General features: G+C 37.2%; 1 protein-coding gene across 1 annotated transcript; it reads left to right on the plus strand.

Moving 5' to 3' along the window:
• The first annotated feature begins 10,025 nt into the window (after positions 1-10,025).
• On the plus strand, positions 10,026-22,528 carry OVA2 (tRNA synthetase class I (I, L, M and V) family protein). Its single transcript, XM_016319854.3, has 22 exons — positions 10,026-10,490; positions 10,689-10,887; positions 11,004-11,158; positions 11,239-11,340; positions 11,505-11,574; positions 12,715-12,827; positions 12,984-13,052; positions 13,309-13,416; positions 13,988-14,135; positions 15,320-15,551; positions 15,688-15,974; positions 16,086-16,222; positions 16,332-16,479; positions 16,731-16,862; positions 17,251-17,379; positions 17,767-17,894; positions 18,009-18,173; positions 19,074-19,199; positions 19,625-19,698; positions 19,878-20,127; positions 20,744-20,923; positions 22,096-22,528. Exons 1-22 carry the CDS (start codon positions 10,332-10,334, stop codon positions 22,333-22,335), a joined length of 3,351 nt encoding a protein of 1,116 aa, XP_016175340.1. The 5' UTR covers positions 10,026-10,331; the 3' UTR covers positions 22,336-22,528.
• The last annotated feature ends 846 nt before the right edge of the window (positions 22,529-23,374 follow it).

A 23,374-nucleotide genomic window follows, 5' to 3' on the forward strand; every position in this document is an offset into this window, starting at 1 on the left:
ATGGGCTCAAAGATTTTGGTCATTGCCTTTTGGAAGAGAGATGTTACTACTTTAAGTCCAAATGGCATTACTGTCCATTGGTATTGGGTTTCAGGTATACAAAATACTGTTTTGTACCTATCTTCAGGGTGGAGCCCAATTCATCAAAACCCAGCTTTTAAGTCAAACTTGCTGAATATCTTTGCTCCACTTAATCTCTGTGTGATAACTGAGATTCTTGGTAGAGAAAACTTGTCATCTTGTAAGAAGACATTAAGAGGTTTATAATCAATGACAAGCCTCTTCTTTCTTCTGTTTTTCTCGGCCCTTTTTCCAACATAGAATGCTTGACACGCCCAGTTAGAATTGGTTGGTTCAATGAGCCCTTGAACAAGAAGGGCTGCACATTCAGTTCTTACCATTTTCGGGGTTCATCCCTGAATGCGTGGCCTTTGTAGGGTTGATGTCTTCATTCTTTTTGAAGGGGAGTCGAACATAGAATTCTGGATTCTTCCACAAAGGAGCAGGGTGGTTGAATTGATCATGACTGTCACAACAGGCACTAAGGAATAACTGTTGGATCTCCTTATATTCTTCTGGAGCTTCTTGGATTTCAAGGATGCTTTGTATTCCTGTAAAAGGCAAAAACTGTCCTTTGTAACTTAGACCAGTGGGTTTGATATGTAACCCATGGGTTCGGAAGAAGGCATCAAATCCGAACAAAACATCTTTGTCTGGGAGATAGCTTCCCAGTACTCTGAGCCAAGTGGTCTGGCCTGGAAATATCTCCAATCCAACTGGTTTTTTGGAGATGAGATTGATGGTGAAAACTTCACTATTAGCTGCTGCGAACCTCTTGAAAAAAGGTGCCCACATTTCTTTTGGTAAGACATGTGGTTTTATGACAGTAGCACAGGATCCAGTGTCCATTAGTGCAACAGCCTTTATTGGTTTATCATAGGCAGATATCTTGACTTTTAAATCGAAATGAGGCCGAGGAGTACCATCAGTCTGTTTTACTCCTAAAGATCCAAGATATCCAAGTTCTTCTTCTGGAATACTCGATCCTGTAGGAATTCTTGTGGTGATAGAAGCAATGGATGATATGGTAAAGATAGACCTTTTTGGTGGGAGGTCTTCCTCTGAACTATTTCCTTCTGAGTCAGAGTCTTGGAAAACATATTCAGTTTCATCATTTTTGCTTCTTTGTTCTTCAAGTACTAATTCTAGATCTTCTTCATCACCAATGAAAGCAGCATCCATTAAAGACTGGAGCATTTTTATTTCCTACTTTGTCTTGTGAGGACATGACTTGGCAAAGTGTCCTTGTTTTCCACAAATGAAGCATTTATTTGACTTAGTATGGGATTTTCTTCTTTTGAAGTAACGATACTTCTACTTGCTTATTCTCCTTCTGAATGCTTTCTGATGGAATGTTTTGGCTGGTAGTTGCCAATGCATTTTTTTCTTTGTCTTACATTCACACATGCTTGGCTCTTTGCACTTGATTTTCAGATGGGATTTACTGCATGTTCCTTTGAGTTTGCCTGAGTTTTTGTTAAGCTGTTTAAACATTTGTTGTTGTTCACACAATTTATCCAAGACAGCTAGAGCCAACTGGTATATTTCTCCAATGGTTGTAGTAGCCACTTCTTTACGAAGAGCCATCATCATTCTCTGTATCTCTGGCTGGAGTTCATCTGGCAAGGATGCTATGAAGACTTGTTTAAGTGGCGGATTATTATTTCCTCCAAGAGGATAATATTTTGCAGCCATCCTTTTGTAATGTTTCTCCAAGTCCTTCCTGTTGAGTGAACAGCACTTCATTTCAAAATATTCTTGAGAATTTCTTTTCTGGATGATTGTAATGTCCCCCAAAAATTCTTGATGTATTATTCCCAGAAACTGTGAAGAGGTACCATTGATGAGCTGGAGTCTTTCATACTCAGAAAGGTTATTCACCCATTCTCGGAGATTGCCAGTCATCTGATTTTTGAAATCTGCAAGGACTTGCCTTCTTGTGAGGTTTGGGTTGGCCATGGTGGTTTCAATTCAAGCACTAAATTCATTTAACCTTTCCCTGTATCTTGTTGGTGGGATATCATCAAAGGTGAACCATTTGTTAGAAGTTTTGACTTCAACCGACCCTGTATGAATGTGACTAGCTGAAGCCTCTGGTTCATCTCTTTCAGAGGTTATTTCTTCCTCTTCTTCTTCCACATGATTGACCATGGCTATTGCTGAAAGGTCTACTTCATAATCTTCTTCGGACTCCTCATCTTGCTGTTCACTGGTTTCAGCAGTCTCATCTTCTGATTCTTCAATGATTTCTTCATTGTGTGATTGAGTATCCAGAGTAAGGGTATGAATTGATCGTCCTGGAGCAGGAGACCCTTCCTTGATGCCCTTATCTTTTATAGGGACATTAGAAGATGTTTCTTCTCTAACCAAATTTCCTGGTTTCCAAGGAGGATGAGGTCTAGGTTGGAGAGATGGCTGAGATTGTTGTGGCTGGGGCAGGGACGAATAACGCCGTCCTTGGGGAGAGATAGATCTTTTAGTGTTTGCTTGCCTGGCTAAATGGTAGGTGGATTTGAAGATGGAGTCATAATCTGGGATTTCTGGTGGTGAATATGTGGAAGGAAATAAGACAGATGAATATGAGGGATATGGCTTGGGATACATGGATAATGGGTCTATAGCCAGTGCTTGGAGTACAGCTGTTTTGCTTTTGTCCATCTCGATTTGTCGAAGTTGGGCCTTGACTTGATCCAGTTCTCTATTATTCTTTTGGAATTCTGGGCCAAAGTATCGATTATCAATGTAAGCTTTGAGTTCTTGATCAAGTTGAAAGGCTTGTGCAGAAAGTCGATCTCTGAGTTCAGCCACTTGTTCCGCCACAGAGCCTAATTGTGCTGAAAGTCCTTCAGTTTTTTCTACAAGAGTATCGAGAGTGTGATCTATCCGGAGTAGTACTTTATTTTGGCTGAATGCATTATCTGTATGCCAATTAAGCACTTCCTCTTCACAACCCATACATCACTCTACCTCCCTAAGCATAGACCGATTACCTTCCAGTTTGAAGAAAACTCTTGGCAATAAAATTGATCAGTTAGTAGAATTCACTCATGTTCCAGAAGACTCTCGAACCCCAGCTACTGAATACCCTCTTATAAGTCCTTACTCTTTCTACCAAAGACAAAAGAAATCAACCTTCACTTCCATTTGCCATCTTATCCACAGAAACCCTTCTCCTCCTCCCAAAGAAGTCATACAGTCTTCTCATCTACAACAGTGTGGGCTAAAAGCCACCACTGCTGAACAATACATAACTTTAGAAATCCCACAAGAAGTCATTCAAAATTATCAAAACCAAGGCTATACTCATTTGCATCTAGGAGTAGTTAGGCTTATTCTTACCCTTCATGGAAGAAGATCTCTTCCGGTAATGGCCAAGGTTGCTCTTTTAGATACCACTTTCAAAGAATACCAACATGCCTTGATAGGAGCATTAGTAACCACACTCTCAAATGGAAGTTTCATTCTCACTATAGCTCCTAATTTCACTATGAGACTTTCAGATCCAACCATATGTACTAAAAATTCAAATACAACTGGTATGAGTAATCCAAGACTCCAATGCTGAACAAGCCACCCTGTACCACCAAGTCCTCTACAGAGTTCAAGACCATGCTCTCGATCTCAATCTCCCAAACACTACAGGAGAAGCATTATTCATGTTCACAGATAATGCAAGAGGACCAGCAATCGTAAACATTCCAAGAATGATCACTACTGATGAACTTTCTTCTATCATTCCATTAGAATGGATTACTGATTATGAGAAAGCTTTTCCAAAAGAATAGGTCGATGTTCATACTACAACATCTCCAACTATTACTCATAATAGTGATGGAACGGTGACAACTATTTTTCAGAGACCTGGAATGACCAAACAAACCTCACTGCGAGGACCATCCTTCAGAAGAACCAATATGATCTCTCCTATTCAGGTGCAGACAACTCACGATCAGAATGATCCACCGGTGCACTTCTATGAGAATGGAAAACCTGTTTATGTCTCTCACATAAATGGTCACTTCATCTGGGATGTTGATCCCTCTATGTGTGATTCTGACTGTGACTGTGCCAATCAATGGAGTGACACAGACGATGAAGATTATGCTAGGAGACGAAGGAACAAGAAAAAGAAGAAGAAGTTATTACAGGCCCCTTGCTCTTTCAAAAGACCTGAGCCTCCTGATGATACTGAATTAGCTCCAATGATCAGAAAGAGGCCAATGCTCAGGAAGACGAAATTGTCTCGAAAAGGCTCCATGGATTACCTTTATCAACCAATCAGCACAATCCCATGCATCGCCACTCTCAGACCTTATGAGGAAGAATTCCCACCCAAACTGATGAAAAGAAAATCACTAGGAGACCTTATGTAGTACCTCAAGGAATCACTCCCCATGGACATCAAGCAACAACTCCTCAAGAGGAAGTGCTTAATTGGCATACAGATAATGCAGTTAGCCAAAATAAAGTACTACTCTGGATAGATCACACTCTCGATACTCTTGTAGAAAAAACTGAAGGACTTTCAGCACAATTAGGCTCTGTGGCGGAACAAGTAGCTGAACTCAGAGATCGACTTTCTGTACAAGCCTATCAACTTGATCAAGAACTCAAAGCTTACATTAATAATCGATACTTTGGCCCAGAATTCCAAAAGAAGAATAGAGAACTGGATCAAGTCAAGGCCCAACTTCGACAAATTGAGATGGACAAAAGCAAAACAGCTGTACCCCAAGCACTGGCTATAGACCCATTATCCATGTATCCCAAACCATATCCCTCATATTCATCTGTCTTATTTCCTTCCACATATTCACCACCAGAAACCCCAAATTATGACTCAATCTTCAAATTCACCTACCATTTAGCCAAGCAAGCAAACACTAAAAGATCTATCTCTCCCCAAGGACGTCGTTATTCATCCCTGCCCCAGCCATAACAATCTCAGCCATCTCTCCAACCTAGACCTCATCCTCCTTGGAAACTAGCAAATTTTTTTAGAGAAGAAACATCTTCTAATGTCCCTACGAAAGATAAGGGCATCAAGGAAGGGTCTCCTGCTCCAGGACGATCAATTTATACCCTTACTCTGGATACTCAATCACACAGTGAAGAAATCACTGAAGAATCAGAAGATGAGACTGCTGAAACTAGTGAATAGGAAGATGAGGAGTCCGAAGAAGATTATGAAGCAGACCTTTCAGCAATAGCCATGGTCAATCCTGTGGAAGAAGAAGAGGAAGAAATAACCTCTGAAAGAGATGAACCAGAGGCTTCAGCTAGTCACATTCATACAGGGTCAGTTGAAGTCAAAACTTCTAACAAATGGTTCACCTTTGATGATATCCCACCAACAAGATACAGGGAAAGGTTAAATGAATTTAGTGCTTGGATTGAAACCACCATGGCCAACCCAAACCTCACAAGAAGGCAAGTCCTTGCAGATTTCATAAATCGAATGACTGGCAATCTCTGGGAATGGGTGAATAACCTTTCTGAGTATGAAAGACTCCAGCTCATCAATGGTACCTCTTCACAGTTTCTGGGAATAATACATCAAGAATTTCCGGGGGACATTACAATCATCCAGAAAAGAAATTCTCAAGAATATTTTGAAATGAAGTGCTGTTCACTCAACAGGAAGGACTTGGAGAAACATTACAAAAAGATGGCCGCAAAATATTATCCTCTTGGAGGAAATAATAATCCGCCACTTAAACAAGTCTTCATAGCATCCTTGCCAGATGAACTCCAGCCAGAGATACAGAGAATGATGACGGCTCTTTGCAAAGAAGTGGCTACTACAACCATTGGAGAAATATACCAGTTGGCTCTAGCTGCCTTGGATAAATTGTGTGAACAACAACAAATGTTTAAACAGCTTAACAAAAACTCAGGCAAATTCAAAGGAGCATGCAGTAAATCCCATCTGAAAATCAAGTGCAAAGAGCCAAGCATGTGTGAATGTAAGACAAAGAAAAAAAAACGCATTGGCAACCACCAGCCAAAATATTCCATCAGAAAGCATTTAGAAGGAGAAGAAGCAAGCAGAAGTATCGTTACTTCAAAAGAAGAAAACCCCATACTAAGTCAAATAAATGCTTCATTTGTGGAAAACAAGGACACTTTGCTAAGTCATGCCCTCACAAGACAAAGAAGGAGATAAAAATGTTCCAGTCTTTAATGGATGCTGCTTCCATTGGTGATGAAGAAGATCTAGAGTCAGTACTTAAAGAACAAAGAAGAAAAAATGATGAAACTGAATATGTTTTCCAAGACTCTGACTCAGAAGGAAATAGTTCAGAGGAAGACCTCCCACCAAAAAAGGTCTATCTTTACCATATCATCCATTGCTTCTATCACCAAAAGAATTCCTAAAGGATCGAGTATTCCAGAAGAAGAACTTGGATATCTTGGATCTTTAGGAGTAAAACAGATTGATGGTACTCCTCGACCTCATTTCGATTTAAAAGTCAAGACATCTGCCTATGATAAACCAATAAAGGCTGTTGCACTAATGGACACTGGATCCTGTGCTACTGTCATAAAACCACATGTCTTACCAAAAGAAATGTGGGCACCTTTTTCCAAGAGGTTCGCAGCAGCGAATAGTGAAGTTTTCACCATCAATCTCATCTCCAAAAAACCAGTTGGATTGGAGATATTTCCAGGCCAGACCACTTGGCTCAGAGTACTGGGAAGCTATCTCCCAGACAAAGATGTTTTGTTCGGATTTGATGCCTTCTTCCGAACCCATGGGTTACATATCAAACCCACTGGTCTAAGTTACAAAGGGCAGTTTTTGCCTTTTACAGGAATACAAAGCATCCTTGAAATCCAAGAAGCTCCAGAAGAATATAAGGAGATCCAACAGTTACTTCTTAGTGCCTGTTGTGACAGTCATGATCAATTCAACCACCCTGCTCCTTTGTGGAAGAATCCAGAATTCTATGTTCGACTCCCCTTCAAAAAGAATGAAGACATCAACCCTACAAAGGCCACGCATTCAGGGATGAACCCCGAAGATCTTAAGATGGCAAGAACTGAATGTGCAGCCCTTCTTGTTCAAGGGCTCATTGAACCAACCAATTCTAACTGGGCGTGTCAAGCATTCTATGTTGGAAAAAGGGCCGAGCAAAACAGAGGAAAGAAGAGGCTTGTCATTGATTATAAACCTTTTAATGTCTTCTTACAAGATGACAAGTTTCCTCTACCAAGAATCTCAGTTATCACACAGAGATTAAGTGGAACAAAGATATTCAGCAAGTTTGACTTAAAAGCTGGGTTTTGGCAAATTGGGCTCCACCCTGAAGATAGGTACAAAACATCATTCTGTATACCTGAAGCCCAATACCAATGGGCAGTAATGCCATTTGGACTTAAAGTAGCCCCATCTCTCTTCCAAAAGGCAATGACCAAAATCTTTGAGCCCATATTACATTCCACACTCATCTACATTGATGATATCTTACTGTTCTCAAAAGATAGTGAAGCCCACAAAGCACTCCTGGCCCAATTCACTCAAATCATCAAAGATCAAGGAATCATATTATCTTCAAAAAAGAGCTCTATTGCTAAGACAAATTGAATTCCTTGGGATGATCTTCGAAAATAGATTTTTTCAACCAGGAGAGCATCTCGCCAAAGAGTTAATCCATTTTCCTGATGAAAACATGACGGTCAAACAAGTCCAACAATTCTTGGGAATTGTAAACTACATCAGAGACTTTATCCCAGATGTGACCAGACATACCAGCCAGCTGTCAAAACTCCTAAAAAAGAAGCCCCCCCTACCATGGGACCTGAGCAAACCACAGCTGTCAAAACTCTGAAGAAGATAGCACAAGACCCCCACCTTTAAAGATTCCTAGCACAGGAAAAAGAATATTACAGACAGATGCTAGTGATGAATTCTGGGGAGCCATGCTACTTGAAGAAACTGATGGGACAAGACACTATTGTGCGCATGCTAGTGGACAGTTCAAAGAATTTGAAAAACATTACCATGCCACTTACAAGGAGATTCTTGCTGTCAAGAGAGGAATAGAAAAATTCAATTTTCATCTCAGTGCTTATCATTTTACTATGGAAATGGATAACACCTCTTTCCCGTCAATGCTGGAAATCAAGAAAAAAATTCTGCCAGACTCTCAATTGCTAAGATGGAAAGATTGGTTCTCCCGCTATAAATTCGAGGTGAAACACATTAAAGGACACCAAAACACACTTGCTGATTTCCTCTCCAGACCTACCAAAGAACCAATCCCAAAATCGATCCATTACATCTGCACCATGAGTTTCTACAATCCTCCATGCACCATTCCATTCCCTGACTGCCCACTTCACAAAAGGCCATACAGAAGAAAGATTGGTCCTTTTCCACTCAACGCAACACCCCAGACGGAGTTCCAAATAGACAGTCTAGCCAGACAAACCTTGTTCTACTGGCTACACCAGCTCCTTATCATAACCCAAATCCATCCAAATCCAAGGTACTTCAACATAGATACCCCCTTTTGTACTGTACCAATAATCCAAGGACCTATACCAGAGGAAATGATGTGGTATATCTGGGCTCTTTCTTCCATGTATACATGTGCTATCATATTGTCACTCTTTTCTGTATATCACATCCCGTGCAATCGCACTCAAGCCCATTCTCATCTAGTCCGGTTATTCTCTATGTATGCACCACTTGAAACATGGAGAGGAATGTTATATAATATGCTTGAAAGGCACCAACTATGGAATAAACCCTCTAAGGCAAAACGAAAATTCTGTTGTTTTATCACCTTACAGAGGAGTTATTTCACTAGAAAAAATCCTCACACTATGAACAGAGTCGATATTGTTGGATACACTACCATGTGGCCCACGGATGAGAAGACAGTCCTGAATGCCTTAGCCAAATACCTTTGCCAACTGTGGCAACCTAGTCTGTATGGAGAAGGAGATGTAGTTGAAGGACTCCCGTTTCAAATAGATGTTCCCCTAATAACTCTCCGAGAGTTCCAGTCCAGATTCATAACTTCAGGAATAATCAATCAATTTGGACAATACTCTTTTTATGCTCCAAGAGACCAGCCCAGCACGTCTACACAAATTCCAAATAGAAATGCTAAAGATCTGAATTCTGAAGATCCAGATGGAAGAGTGTATGCCTTACCACCAAGCCCAACTAGAATTGATGTAGGAATACCCAATGATGCTGAAGGCCCAAACTCAGACCCATATGACCCATATCTGCAAGATGCCTAAGACCCGAATGAAGGAAACACTGAAGACCCGTTTGCATATCTGCAAGACCCGGATAGGGATCTTAGAACTGTCAATTTGGCTTTTGATGACACATCATCCTTCTCAGATGGTGATGGAACCCTTCCAGAAGACTATTTCAAACCGTCCCTTTATTATGACACTGTTGTTCCCACTATGTATAATTATGAGTGTGCTGAAATAAAGTGACCTCAGTCATATGTCTAGAAAATGCCAAAAAAGATAAGGCTTATCCTTATCCTCCAGCTGGCATTGTATGATAGGTTTGTCCAGATATCGCTTCTATCTAGAGACCTCTATAAAAGGAGGTGCTCACCTCAGTTGTGATCAGATCTCAGGAAACTTTGTAATATACCCACTCTTTCTATCTCATAAAATGTTCTAAATTTTTCTTCTCTCTCTGAAAACTTAACTAGTATTATTTCCTTCTTCCTCAATCCAGTGCCATAAAGTATGCTCTGAGCTTGCCTCTGCAGAAGATCCTGCTCATTAGAAAATGGCATAAAATGAGATCTACGGGAATTTCTCATAATAAAAAATGGACTCAATGTTATAATGCTAAATTTTGTTCGGACCCTTTAATCTCACTCGTTTTAATGGTTGAAAAAAGTATTTGGGATAAACAAACTATGTATTGTTTCATTGTCATCCTAAAATACTAGAGATCCACCCCTGTGGTCAAAGGAATTAACTAGCCTCTTGCAGACCAAATTGGTCAGCAGCATCTCTAATGTTATCCCTTGCATTTTTTCTTTTTTAATTTTGTTCTCTGCCTCAAACCTTTGACACAAAAATAAGTAAATAACGTAAAAAGGAAAAATCCTTAGCCCCCCCACCACTATACTGTAGTGTCTACACCTCATCCTCTCATTCTCACTCCCTTGTTGCGGCCGTCCACCTCTCTTTCTGCCCGCGGGCTCCATTTGCCCAGTCTCCGAGCTGTGAATGCACAGCGGTCACTCACAAGTCACAGCCCTGCGGCACCGGCCTTCTCCATGACGAAGGGCGTCCTTCTGCCGCGAGCCACGTCACCATTTTCATCTTCCACCATTACCCACTGGCGAACCACCAAGCCTTCAGTACCCTTCATGCATAACCGCTGTATCATAGCAACACAACCGCCAGTACCATGCTTCCTTCATGACTTCTCTAAGGTTTCGCTTTTTCTTGCAGTTCCTTTTCATTCACTCTTTCACTCATTCTCGTGCCTTCGCACTTCAGCGTTTCCTCAAACATTAAGGCTCTTGCGATGCTTAATTTCATGTTTCAATTTGGCAAACCTGTGTTCTATTGACTCTGCTGTTCGATCATGAATTGTGAGCGGTTATTGATATGCTTTAAAATGTATCCAGGTGCTATCACGAACTACTTGTTCATCCTCCAGGAGAACTAATTCTAATAGCTTGTCTCATCCCTCACGAGTCTCATTAGCTAAAGCAGTATCGATCAACACAAACATTTCAAATTACTGTACTCATTCAGCGGAGGAATTCTGTTCCTCAAAGCGAAGATCAAGAGGCCCAGTTATGGCAGCTAAAAAGGCTGCCGAAGGTACTGAATTTGTTATCTCACAACATGATTTTTTAAATTATTGTTGCTTGTCATGTTAATTAAAGAGAATAAGCATATATATCCAAGGTTAATTACAATACTTGTCATATAATTAGGAGTCGCACAAGAAGATGGTAAATACAAGCACACAGTTGATCTTCCCAAGACAACATTTGGCATGAGAGCAAATTCATCACAAAGAGAGCCTGAACTTCAGAAAATATGGGACGAAAATCAAGTATTAAAGAACATTGCTGATAAAAACACTGGCGTAAGTTATCGACACTCAGTTAGCTTTCACCAAGCAATTTTATGAACTTATTGACATACTTTGAATAAAACAATGATCAGGGAAATTTCATTCTCCATGATGGTCCGCCATATGCAAATGGTGATCTGCACATTGGCCATGCCTTAAATAAAATTTTGAAGGATATTATAAATCGTTATAAGGTATCTTTCCTCTTTCTTGCAATTTTTTTTGTCACATTCTATATAAAGTGTATTTTAAATCCACCTGATACTTGTTTATGATGTGTATTGTATCCTAAATTGCTCTGCACTTGCGACTATAAAATATTTTGCTAAGATTTTTTTGTACTTTTATTTCTGGTCAGCTCCTTCAAAACTATAAAGTTCATTTCGTTCCTGGTTGGGATTGTCATGGCCTACCAATTGAATTAAAAGGCAAGTGTTATTTGTCGCAGTACGTCCCCATGATAGCTGGTCCTAATTCTTGGTTGTGTTCAAGAAAAAAAGTAATGCACTAGTACTTTCTTAACTTATTTACCACTTGTCAACGTATACAGAGAGTTCTTAACTTAATTCTGTTTCCGATGCTACTCATTCTATCCCTTGTTCTCCTTTACAGTGGGTGATGGGTCTAATTTAACTTTTTGGACGACCATTGGAGGTCTTTTTGACCTAGCCTTTCCTCTGACAAGCATGTTTTGAGATAGGATTAGATGCCTAGCATCTATTTGGTGTAAAGCTCATGGTCTTTATAGGGTACTTTCCCTTGCAAACATGTTGAAAAATTAGAAAGCTGTGCATTTTAGATAATTTTTGTGTTTGCTTTGCTTTTGTATTGGGGAACCCTTATCTAGGATTATTGATATGACCAGAGCTTGTGAGCTAGTCAGGGTTATAGAAAAATAGCCATAAAAGAATAAATGAGTAGATCACATTGACAACTTGGGGTGAGATGATATGACACACCTCTTTTCATGTATCATAGACCTCCCTTATTTTATATCAACATAATCCCACTACTAAGTAGTTGTCTGTTGAGAACTGACTAGATTTTTAGGGGTGGAAAAATGATTTGATGCCTGATGTTATTCTATTGGATTCTAACACAGCCTTAACATTTGCCAAGCTGTATAATAAATCCATTAATAAACTTGACAAACTAGGTGAAATGGAAAAGGACTGAGGAGTAAACTGCATTTGAACTTTAGCTTATTTCATTGAATGGTGATAAATAATAATTTTAAATCTAAAAGGTAAAATTAAGTGGACTGCTCTGCTTACTATTTTCACCGTCTTAAATATAGTAAAAATTGATGATTTCTTTATTGGCTTTTTATATAGACTGATATATTCATATTACCAAAACAAATATAGATTGATTTATTCCAAAATAAATAGCTAGGGTTGAAATGATATTGGATATAAGAATGAATTTTGAATGTACCTAAATTTCCTTCTTGTTTGCTCCTTTTTATTTCACCTGCCTATGTATATTATAAGTTGACATGGGTATACATTTTGACCCATATATTCAATTACATATTTTGGCGGAATGATTGTTTTGAATTATTTCAGTTTTGCAGTCACTGGATCAGGAGGCAAGAAATAATCTTACACCATTGAAATTGAGAGCAAAGGCAACCAAATTTGCCAAAGAAACTGTTAAAAATCAGATGTCATCTTTTAAGGTACCTTTCGTGTTGGCACCTTGCTGTGTCTTTTCCATGGCATTATTTTGCTGTAACTTGCTGCATCATAGACATGTTGCAAAATTTTCAATTTATCTTAAATTGTAATTGTTAAGAAAATGTTTATTCCTTTAACATGGTACTAAATGTTTCCAGCGCTATGGAGTATGGGCAGACTGGAGCAATCCTTATCTTACTCTAGATCCAGAATATGAAGCTGCCCAGGTAGCTGGTACAGCCTTTCTCTTTTACCATTTTAGATGGCTTAAAAGAAATTCTAGAATTCAACACTTTCGAATTTGGATGCTATTATGGTGTATTATTGACCTGAAAATTTAGAGCTTGGATTATTGTACTATGAGAGCTTTATTAGAATGACCCTCAAAACATTCTAACAAGACCTTACTAGACTGCTAAGATTGCTTTGATATTCCTGTACACCCAACTTCATGTGATATTGTTTGAATGTTTCTTCTCCTAGATTGAAGTATTTGGTGAGATGGTATTGAAAGGTTATATCTATAGAGGCAGAAAACCTGTTCACTGGAGTCCCTCTTCGCAGACAGCACTTGCTGAGGCCGAGTTAGAGGTGATTTTAATGTTAATCTGTTGTCAAAAGATATGTTGAACATTAAAGTACACCTTGAAATATTTTTAGATTGATTTGGTCCTTCATATATAAAGTAACCATCAGAATATCATGTTGATTTAAATATATATTAAAGGACTCGGTTGATTTGCTTAAATATCGAGGAAGCAAGTTGATGTCTAAAATCTTTGAAGGATTTTTTATTTTTGGTGATGAAAGAAGAAATTTTATAACAAGAAGAGAAGAAATCTGGCTTTAAGGACTAACTTGATATCACATATATCATAGGAGAACTATTTTTGAGTATTTTTACCGTTTGAATTATCATTATGTTGAAAACCTCTGGTCTAATGTCTATATCACTAGTGTTCTGTAGAATCCAAAGGCAAGTAAAAGTAATATGATGTTGTATAGTGTGGGTGGAAGTTGCATAATCCATAGTCAATTAAACATGTTTCCACACAAATTCTGTCTTTTTGTTTACATGGGTTTGATTGCTTGTAGTTTTCTTTAGAACCTGATTTGGTGAGGCTAGTGTATTCTTGTTACCACCTCTTTTGGTTATTTTTAGTATCCCGAAGGGCATGTTTCGAGAAGTATATACGCCGTTTTCAGAGTTGTCAGTGCTCCTCTTGTGCCAAATGACCTGCTACATGAATTTCCAAATTTATGCATTGCTGTATGGACAACAACTCCTTGGACTATTCCTGCCAATGCAGGTAGATTTTCCATTTCTCATGTTCGCTCACAACTTGTGGATGTATTTATTATTGCTTTCACTAGTCATAAATATGAAGCATGGATAGTGATTACGTACACTGCACAGGACACAACATGGGACACCTGGGTACACTAAATTCAAATTTTTGTTAGTTACAGGGACATAGCATATATATAACAATTTTTTTTTTCAGATAAATTATAGTGATATCTTGATATTTTATTGACTTTAAAATACAAACAAACCACTTTCAATACTTTTTTTTGTCTCTTTTAATTATATAAAACATTTTAGATAATTTTTTATATTAATAATCAATAATACATATTATTTCTTAACTCATTTCCTGAATATAATTAAAGAATAAGGTTGGATACGCCTGCATGTGGTTGTAGTTGGGTGAATTGAGGCATGTCCGAAGAAGTTTTTATTTATTTATTATTAAGACAGCTGGACATGGAAGATATGCCTGTCGGACGAGACGGGTATCATTGATTGTTGTGTATGTAAATGTGTCCGACACGTGGACACAACAACTCAACCAAGTGTCCCTGCTCTATACTCATAATGGCCTCACCCTCAGTACTATTTGTATTTATGCTAATTTCTCAGTGCTAAGCTGCAATGTCTTGAATTTGAAAAAGGAGCATAAATATAGTCCAGCTTAGTCAACAACGAAAACGACAACGGTGACAGCCTAGCTTTTTCTCATTGGGAGATGGCATCATGGATTAAATATAACCCCATAATGTCCTACAACAGATTGTGCAGTGCTGCTATATTTGTTTGTATCCGTTTTAAGTATTAGTTTCACCAAGCCAAGATATGAAAGTAATTCTTTATCTTTTCACTTGGGACTTCACTAAAGTTAGACTTAAGGGAAAACGGTTGTGCTGTTTCTGCTGGAATTATTGTTACTTCTTCCGATCTAGATTACCTATGGGAAAAAGGTGCAAGAAGAAATTAATAGAATTGTTTGGGTGCACCTTCTCTTTAGAAATATCATCTGAATTTGTTGGTGATACTGTTATTATTGGGTCTTTTCTAGTAATTTTTTGTAGGAACCTTTCAATTGACAGTTTACTGGTCAAGTACTCATAATTTTGATTGTCATGTTCATTTAAATTTAATTTATATACCACTCTGTCTCATCTTGATGTCTACTTATTGTTTCATGCTCAGCTGTGGCAATAAATCCCAAGCTTGAATATGCTGTTGTTGAAGTAGAGTCATTAGATGAATGTGCCTCGTCTTCTGGTGAAAATAGAAAGAAAAAGTTTGGAAATATTTTAAAGGATGAGAAGATACCATGTCTCATTGTAGCTTCAGAGCTTGTGTCAAGGTTAGAGGCAAAATGGGGTGTGAAGCTTGTTATCAAGAGAAGGGTTTTGGGTTCTGACTTGGAAAACTACAGGTTGTTAGCAGTATAAAAATGAACAGTTGATTTCTTTGATTTTATTTTTCACCTGCTACTTGTTTTTCTAATGTATTCTCTTTATTGTTAATGGGGAAAAAATTGCACTAAGGGCTTGATTTAACATTGATTTTAGATACATCCATCCGGTAGATAACAGGGAATGCCCAGTTGTAGTTGGGGGAGATTATATTACAACAGAAACAGGAACAGGATTAGTCCATACTGCTCCAGGACATGGTCAAGAGGATTATGTAACTGGTCAGAAGTATGGGCTACCCATTCTTTCACCAGTAGATGAGCATGGGATATTCACTGAAGAAGCTGGACAGTTTAGTGGGCTTGATGTTCTTGGTGAGGGTAACACTGCTGTTGTGAAATATTTGGACGAAAATCTGTCACTTATCCTAGAAGAATCATATGGTAAGTTCTTCCTGTCACTCTTTGCAAACTCTCTTAATGTGCTGAGAATAGTTATTATAGACCTTATCATTTATCATCATCATCTGGTCTCTTCTATGTTTTCTGATTTAGAACACAAGTATCCATATGATTGGCGAACCAAAAAACCGACAATATTTAGAGCAACGGAGCAATGGTTTGCATCAGTAGAGGGATTTCGTGATGCTGCTATGGGTGCTATTGGCCATGTAAAATGGGTTCCAGCTCAGGTACTCTTTTTTAAAGTTTATATTCCTATATAATTCTGCTCCTTTGATATTTGTAAATTTGTTCAGCTGGAAATGTGCTGCATATCATATTTGTTGCTGTCTTTCTCAGGGGGAAAACAGAATCTCAGCAATGACCTCCAATCGCTCTGATTGGTGTATATCACGACAAAGGACGTGGGGTGTCCCGATTCCTGTTTTTTATCATCTGCAATCTAGAGAACCTCTCATGAATAAAGAAACAATCAATCATGTAAAATGTGCGTTCAAGAGAATGATAAATTCATGTTTTCTTTTTTGTCAACTCTCTAGTTGATGTTTGCACTATTCTTTTTTTCGGAAAAAATTTTTTGGGTGTAAGTACTATTTCAATAATTAGAAGATATATATAGATGTTATTTTCTTAATGTTTTACATGCAGTAATAAAATATTCCAAAGTTGCTTAATTGATATACTCTTATAATGCATGCTGGCCCTATGAAACTAATGCATCCTAAAATTCATTTTCAGCCATTATTGCCCAAAAGGGTAGTGATGCATGGTGGTACATGACAGTTGAGGACCTTCTCCCAACTAAATACCGAGACAGAGCAGCAGAATATGAGAAGGGAACTGACACAATGGATGTATGGTTTGATTCAGGTACAATTTTGGTGTAAAACAATTTTTAACCGTGACTGGTGCATTGTTTTATAAGTTCCTCCACACTCCTAATACTTTCCTGTAGGCAAAGTACTGTAACTATAATAAGTTAGTAATGGCTTGCTAATGTTTGTCAGTGGTAATGTATAACTACTAAACATATTAAAACTGAGATATTAATCAGATCCATGGCCTTAATGGTATGTTTATTGGGTAATACACCTTTGTTTCTAATAGAGTCTTTGCCCATGGTGGCTATCCAAGTTAATTATGCTGGCATTTAGTTGTCCATATTTATGTCAGTATCTACTTTCCTTTGAATTTGGCTCTTGGGATTTTTTTTTTTTTTTTAAATTATTATTTAACTATAATCTTAAATTTACTTCAGGTTCATCCTGGGCTTCAGTCTTGAGAAAACGAGACTGCCTTAGTTTTCCTGCAGATTTGTATCTTGAAGGAACAGACCAGCATCGAGGGTGGTTTCAGAGTTCGTTGTTAACAAGTGTAGCGACAACAGGTAATATATTGCTTTTTCTTTTATGATATGACAATCTACTTCTCTGTTTGATACAACCGGAAGAAACATTATTTCGCTTATTGACATTGGTGAAACCCTTGTGACTGCTTATACTTGAATCTAGTTTTTTATAGAGGGTCCTTATAAAGGTGATAAAGCTTTGATAAAGCCTACAAATCAACTAGGAGCTCAAATAATAAGAAAATGTGTAATTAATCTAGCATAGTTGTTGGTTTGCAAGAATGCATATTCCTTCTTATTATAAAATATGCATGTGGATGTACAAACATTGTTGCACGCTTGTGTAACAAAGGCATGTATAAATCATAATATCTGGTATGTTTGTAGCATTTAGGTACTGATTCTATCATTTCTTTTCTGATACAGGGAAGGCTCCATATTCTTCTGTTATAACACATGGATTTGTATTAGATGAGAAAGGCTTAAAGATGAGCAAGTCTTTAGGTAATGTTGTGGATCCACGTAGTGTGATTGAAGGAGGTAAAAATCAAAAGGTTAGTTATGTAGATTAGTTCTGTGGAATTTTAGTTCTGGAACTGTATTAAACTCTATCATTACCCTTGATCAAAATTGTGGTTCAATTGTTTTTTATATTACCTTTTTATCAGGAATCACCTGCATATGGTGCTGATGTTCTCCGACTCTGGGTTTCTAGTGTAGATTACACCGGTGATGTGATGATTGGCTCTCAGATTCTTCGTCAAATGTCAGAGATTTACAGGAAGCTGAGGGGTTCCTTAAGATACCTCCTGGCAAATCTTCATGACTGGAAAGTAAGTTCAAATTCTGTGGCTCAAGTGAAATTGTTTTCACTTGCCTGGAATTACTGCCCACAATAAAATATTATGATGGATGAATCAAAGAATAACAAGAAACATAAGAGAAGTGTGTATTATCATCTGATGGATGTATAATGGGCTATAAGAATGACATCTTAATTCTTGAATGGCTAACTTGTCAACTGGTTCCTTTCGATCTTATTCGTAACCAACTATTCCCTAGTCGATGCCAGTAAAATTGATAATATTTGGTAGGATTGGATCAAAGAATAGCAAGAAAACTAAGATAAGTAATTGTTCTCTAAATAGATGTAGTTTAGGGATATTCTGAGAGAGCTAATTTCTGAATTGATACCTCTTGCCTCTCCTTATACACATTTATAAAACCTATGTAAAGGATGAACCCTGAAATTAAAGGGATTATAGATACAATGAAAAGTTTATGTACAGACTATGAGGTTAATATCAGTGAGGTAGTGACCTCTCTGAAATGTGTGTATATTATGATCAAAATGAAAGAAATAGCTCAGGGTGTTTGAGAGACCCTGGTCTCTCCCAAAACCCTGCCCTTCCCCACTGCAACAGAATCATTCTTCATTCTCTCTCCTACCATGATTTTCCACATCAGCTAGTTCAGCTTGGATATTTTTCCTAGTGCCACTCATCCCTAGCCCACTCTCATCTACCCTTCTATAAACTTTAACCGAAAGGTAGAATACTAGAGTTTGAGAGTATATAAAGCAATAAGAATGCTACAATTACCTCGCTGGTTCCTAACGCAGTGCAAGTAACTAAATGTGTTTTATTATATTAAATTGGAAGACTTATGTATGCCGATAGCTGTATACATCTTTCGCTTCTTCATACTTCTGACATTAATTGTTTTGTTGACAGGCAGATTATACTGTTTCATACCATCAGCTTCCCAGGATAGATAAGCATGCACTCTATCAGCTTGAAAATGTTGTGAAAACCATTCAAGGGAATTATGAAAATTACCAGTTTTTCAAAATATTTCAGGTGATTTATTTTAGATCCTGGTGATACCATTATGCATGCGTGCCTGTGTGAAATATGTTTATGCTAATGCTAAAGCATATATTGGTGTGGGAGAGCATGACACATTCAGGTCCATCTGTACTCTAATAACTTTAAGTGTCAAATGTGCTGATTGTACTTGAAAATGATTGTTGGGTTAATAAGGTCTAATCCAATTAACCAAGAGGTTGGGAGTTTGATCCCACCTTAGGCAAAGAAAGCATTTTATGGCCAGCTGTTTTCCCTTAAGTGGATGATCTGCAAGAAAGGCATTAGTCACTGTGTCTGGAGGTGGATACCCTGGGAAAAAAAGTTTTTCGTAGTGTAACCATTCATGTAATTTATCTGTATTTTTCTCATTTCTTTGTTTGATTTGCTAAAAGTTACATATCTTCCTCCCATTACAGATTTTGCAGAGGTTTGTCATTGTTGACCTGTCAAATTTTTACTTTGATGTTGCCAAAGATCGACTTTACGTTGGGTAAGTTTCTTCTGTTCATGTTTACTTGTTTCTTATGCACCTCATTCCCCATTGTGCATATATGCAAGCATCGCAAATTTACAATACAAGATAATAACATAAAGATGTTGCCTGTTTTGCATTTTATTCTGTGTTTCCATTTTGTCCTATAAAACAATTTGTTTCGTGATGATCTGCAGGGGTTCAACAAGTTATACAAGAAGAAGTTGCCAAACAGTTCTTGCAGCTCATCTCCTGTCAATTGTACGACTAATAGCACCAATATTGCCTCATTTATCTGAGGATGTATGGCAGAATCTTCCGTTTCAGTACACAACTGAGTATGGTTCTGTTGCCAAATATGTATTTGAAGCAAAATGGCCTGCCTTGAATGAAAAATGGCTTGACATCCCCGTTGAAGAAATTGAATTTTGGGGAAAGATTCTTGAGGTCCTCTCTCTCTCTCTCTATATATATATATAATGAGGTATACTAAAATGAGAATTCAACTTAGTTAAGAGTCATTCCAAACTAAAGAACTGAATTCAATTCCACTAATATACTTAAATCATTCCAAACCATAGAATTGAGTTTTAAAAAACAATGAATTCTTTTTTCAATAGGATAAAATTCTTTTCTGACATTAAAAAAGTGTCCAAACACACAAATATCTCTTCTCATATTTCAACAATACCTATTTACAGTGTGAGTGCATTAAACTCTATTTGCTTTTCAATTTTTTTCTTGCTGATATGATTCTTCTGTTCACTTTTTCCATATACCGAAGTACATAAACTATGGACTAGCACAATTTAGCAAGAAGGAAATAATACATAACCATCGGGTGTATTTAGGACTCTCATATGTCCTGTTTTGATGTTTAAAAAAAAAATTTATTACTGATTTCGCCTGCAGTTTTGCAAAATAAATGGAAAAGAAATTGAAGAGAGTAGCTCAAATTTTTTTTTTCTTCAATCTTTATAGAATGGTTGAGTTAGTTAATTTGTTTATTAGATATATCTTTATGTTGGTGAATCTATTGGTAAATGGAGTCTTGTTTTACCAGCTAAGAACAGAGGTGAATAGAGTATTGGAGGTTGCTCGAACCGGAAAACTAATTGGTGCTAGTTTAGATGCGAAGGTTTACATTTATTCATCTGATGCCAGCCTGGCATCCCAACTATCTGAACTTTGTGAAGCCACAACTGATGCTGATACATTGCATCGCCTATTCATAACATCTCAGGTATGTCTACAGGCTACAGCTACAAGGCATGTAACTTTAAGTGACTAATTGACTAAGGACCAATGAAATGCAATTTTTATAGAATGCTACAGACAACCAACGATATTTTGTTGCTTTTCTTAGGATTTTGGTAGTATTAGAAAGCTAGTCCATGCTACATGAGATTAGGGCACTTTTTAATCAAATCCCTTGGGGCAGCCCGATGCACACCACACAAGCATCTTGCTGTTATGTAGGGTTTGGAGAAAGGTTGCATCCAAAGGGTGTAATGCAGGCAGCTTAATCTTGGAACGAAAACTTTTGGAATTGAATTGAATTGGAAATCAAATATTGTGTTTGGAATAAATGACAAATCAATTTTTATATTTGGATTATAGATTAACGAGAATTGATTTGAGGGTATTTTTTTACATTTTTATCCTTTACTCTCCAATTATATTACACAACTTTGCACTACAATTGAAGTGCCACCACTATTTCGCCGGGGAGTTGGCCAGTGGTCGGCCAGGGACGGCTGGGCTGTCGGTTTGCTGTGTGCAATCGGCCAGCAGTCAGCCCGAGTCGGATTAAAATCATTTAAAAATTGAGGGGATTTGAGTTTTAGTTATAAAGTAAATTCATGATATTTACAAATCAAATCAAATCAAATTCTATTTTTTTTATCTCTTCCAAACGAAGAAATTGATTTACAAATCAAATCAAATCCAATTCCATAAGGTTCCAAAAACAACCTTGATGGTTTCGCCTATAATTTTGCTTTGCTACCTTTATTGATTATCTTTATGGTGTTTGGAGAGAGAAAGGTGGAAAATTACAGTTACTTACAACTTAATCTCCCATGATCTGAGTGATATATTAAAACTCTGCAAGTCTAAACTTGCACATGCCTGCTTACTGTTTAGTTTAAAATGGTCATTGATTTATTTTGTATCCGTTAATTGTTACTTGTCCATCAACATGACTAGTTTAAACCTGAAATTGCTCAAGTTTGGCTTCCATGTTCCAAAGGAGATGTGGAATCTCTGGTTATGCAAGATACACCTATTTCTTATCCATATTTGTTATTCTAGCATTTGCATTAGCATTGTATAGAATCAATGTTTTTCCGTTTACATTTCCAATTCACCCGGTGATTTTTTACCGTTCTTAAATGTTTGATTGTCAATATACAGGCTGAGATTATTCCTTCATTGGATGATGAAAATGTAAAAAATATACCGTATAGTGGTGAATGCCTAATTCAGGGAACTAAAGTATGGATTGGTGTGTCGCGTGCTACTGGTTCAAAGTGTGAAAGATGCTGGAATTACTCAGAGCAGGTTGGTTCAGTCTCAGATCACCCTACACTTTGCGGCCGCTGCTATTCTGTTATTGCCGTTCCGATGCCTCCTGAAGTTGCTGCAGTGAGTTAAGATTTCATGGAAGTCGACCTTTTTTTGATTAACAACTTCAATTTTGTTTACTAATTGAAATATTGAATCGAGTTTCCTTCAGGATTTAATTTTTAATAGAATGTAATTGCATGATTTGTTTCTACTACTACTACTACTACTACTATTATTATTATTATTATTATTATTATTATTATTATTCAGTTCGAATCAATTATTAAGTTCTTTAAATGATGTGTGAATATTTGTATTAGTCTAGTGGTTAGCTCAGTAGCTTATTTAAGCAAGTGTAAAAAGTTCAAATTTTGCCTTGTGCATGCAGTAATTCATTGGCCGGTGACAAACCCTTAAATGAAACTTTAATTCGCATTGAATTAGTCCTTAACCTGCCAGACTAAAAGGATATTATGAAAAAAAAAAAAGTTAAACTCTTTCTAATGAATTTGTAGATTTGCATGGTGCCACGCTTCTTAACCTTGAGATCAAAATGTGAATTAGCAATTGAGTTATTGACCAACTTGGTCACTGAAAATGTTTTTAAAAGTGCGATAGAAGGATATATATGTTTTATTTTTATAAAGTTCAGGAATTTTAACATATTAACATTTTTTTGGGGACGAAAATATCTGATAAAAAATTTTTTAGAGACTTATTTGAATATATATATATATATATATATATATATTTATTAACAGTAAATATTATTTTTAGGATTATGTGTTTTTTTTAATTAATTGTAAGTAGAATTTATATATATTTTTTTCACAACTTTGAGGGCAAAGTTGGCGTTAAGTGGAATGTAATGTAAGGTGTAAAGTTGAGTTCCATAGCCTAATTAAAAAATTCTCATTAGTAGTAGAATTTATTATAGAGTAATAGTGATAGAAATTAATTTGTGTTGGTCGAGTGGTCAGCTCACTCGTTCGCTAATAAAAAAAAAAAAGGAGTAATAGTGATAGAATCAAGTAACTATGAAATGAGTAATTTGTATCCTCTTTTTTTAGAACGTCATCAATAAAATTATTCCCTCCCTCTTCATTCTTCCTAATTTCCCTCTTAT

The sequence above is a fragment of the Arachis ipaensis genome, chromosome B9, assembly GCF_059453495.1.
Source record: "Arachis ipaensis isolate K30076 ecotype BB chromosome B9, ASM5945349v1, whole genome shotgun sequence".
NCBI classification, from domain to species: Eukaryota; Viridiplantae; Streptophyta; class Magnoliopsida; order Fabales; family Fabaceae; genus Arachis; species Arachis ipaensis.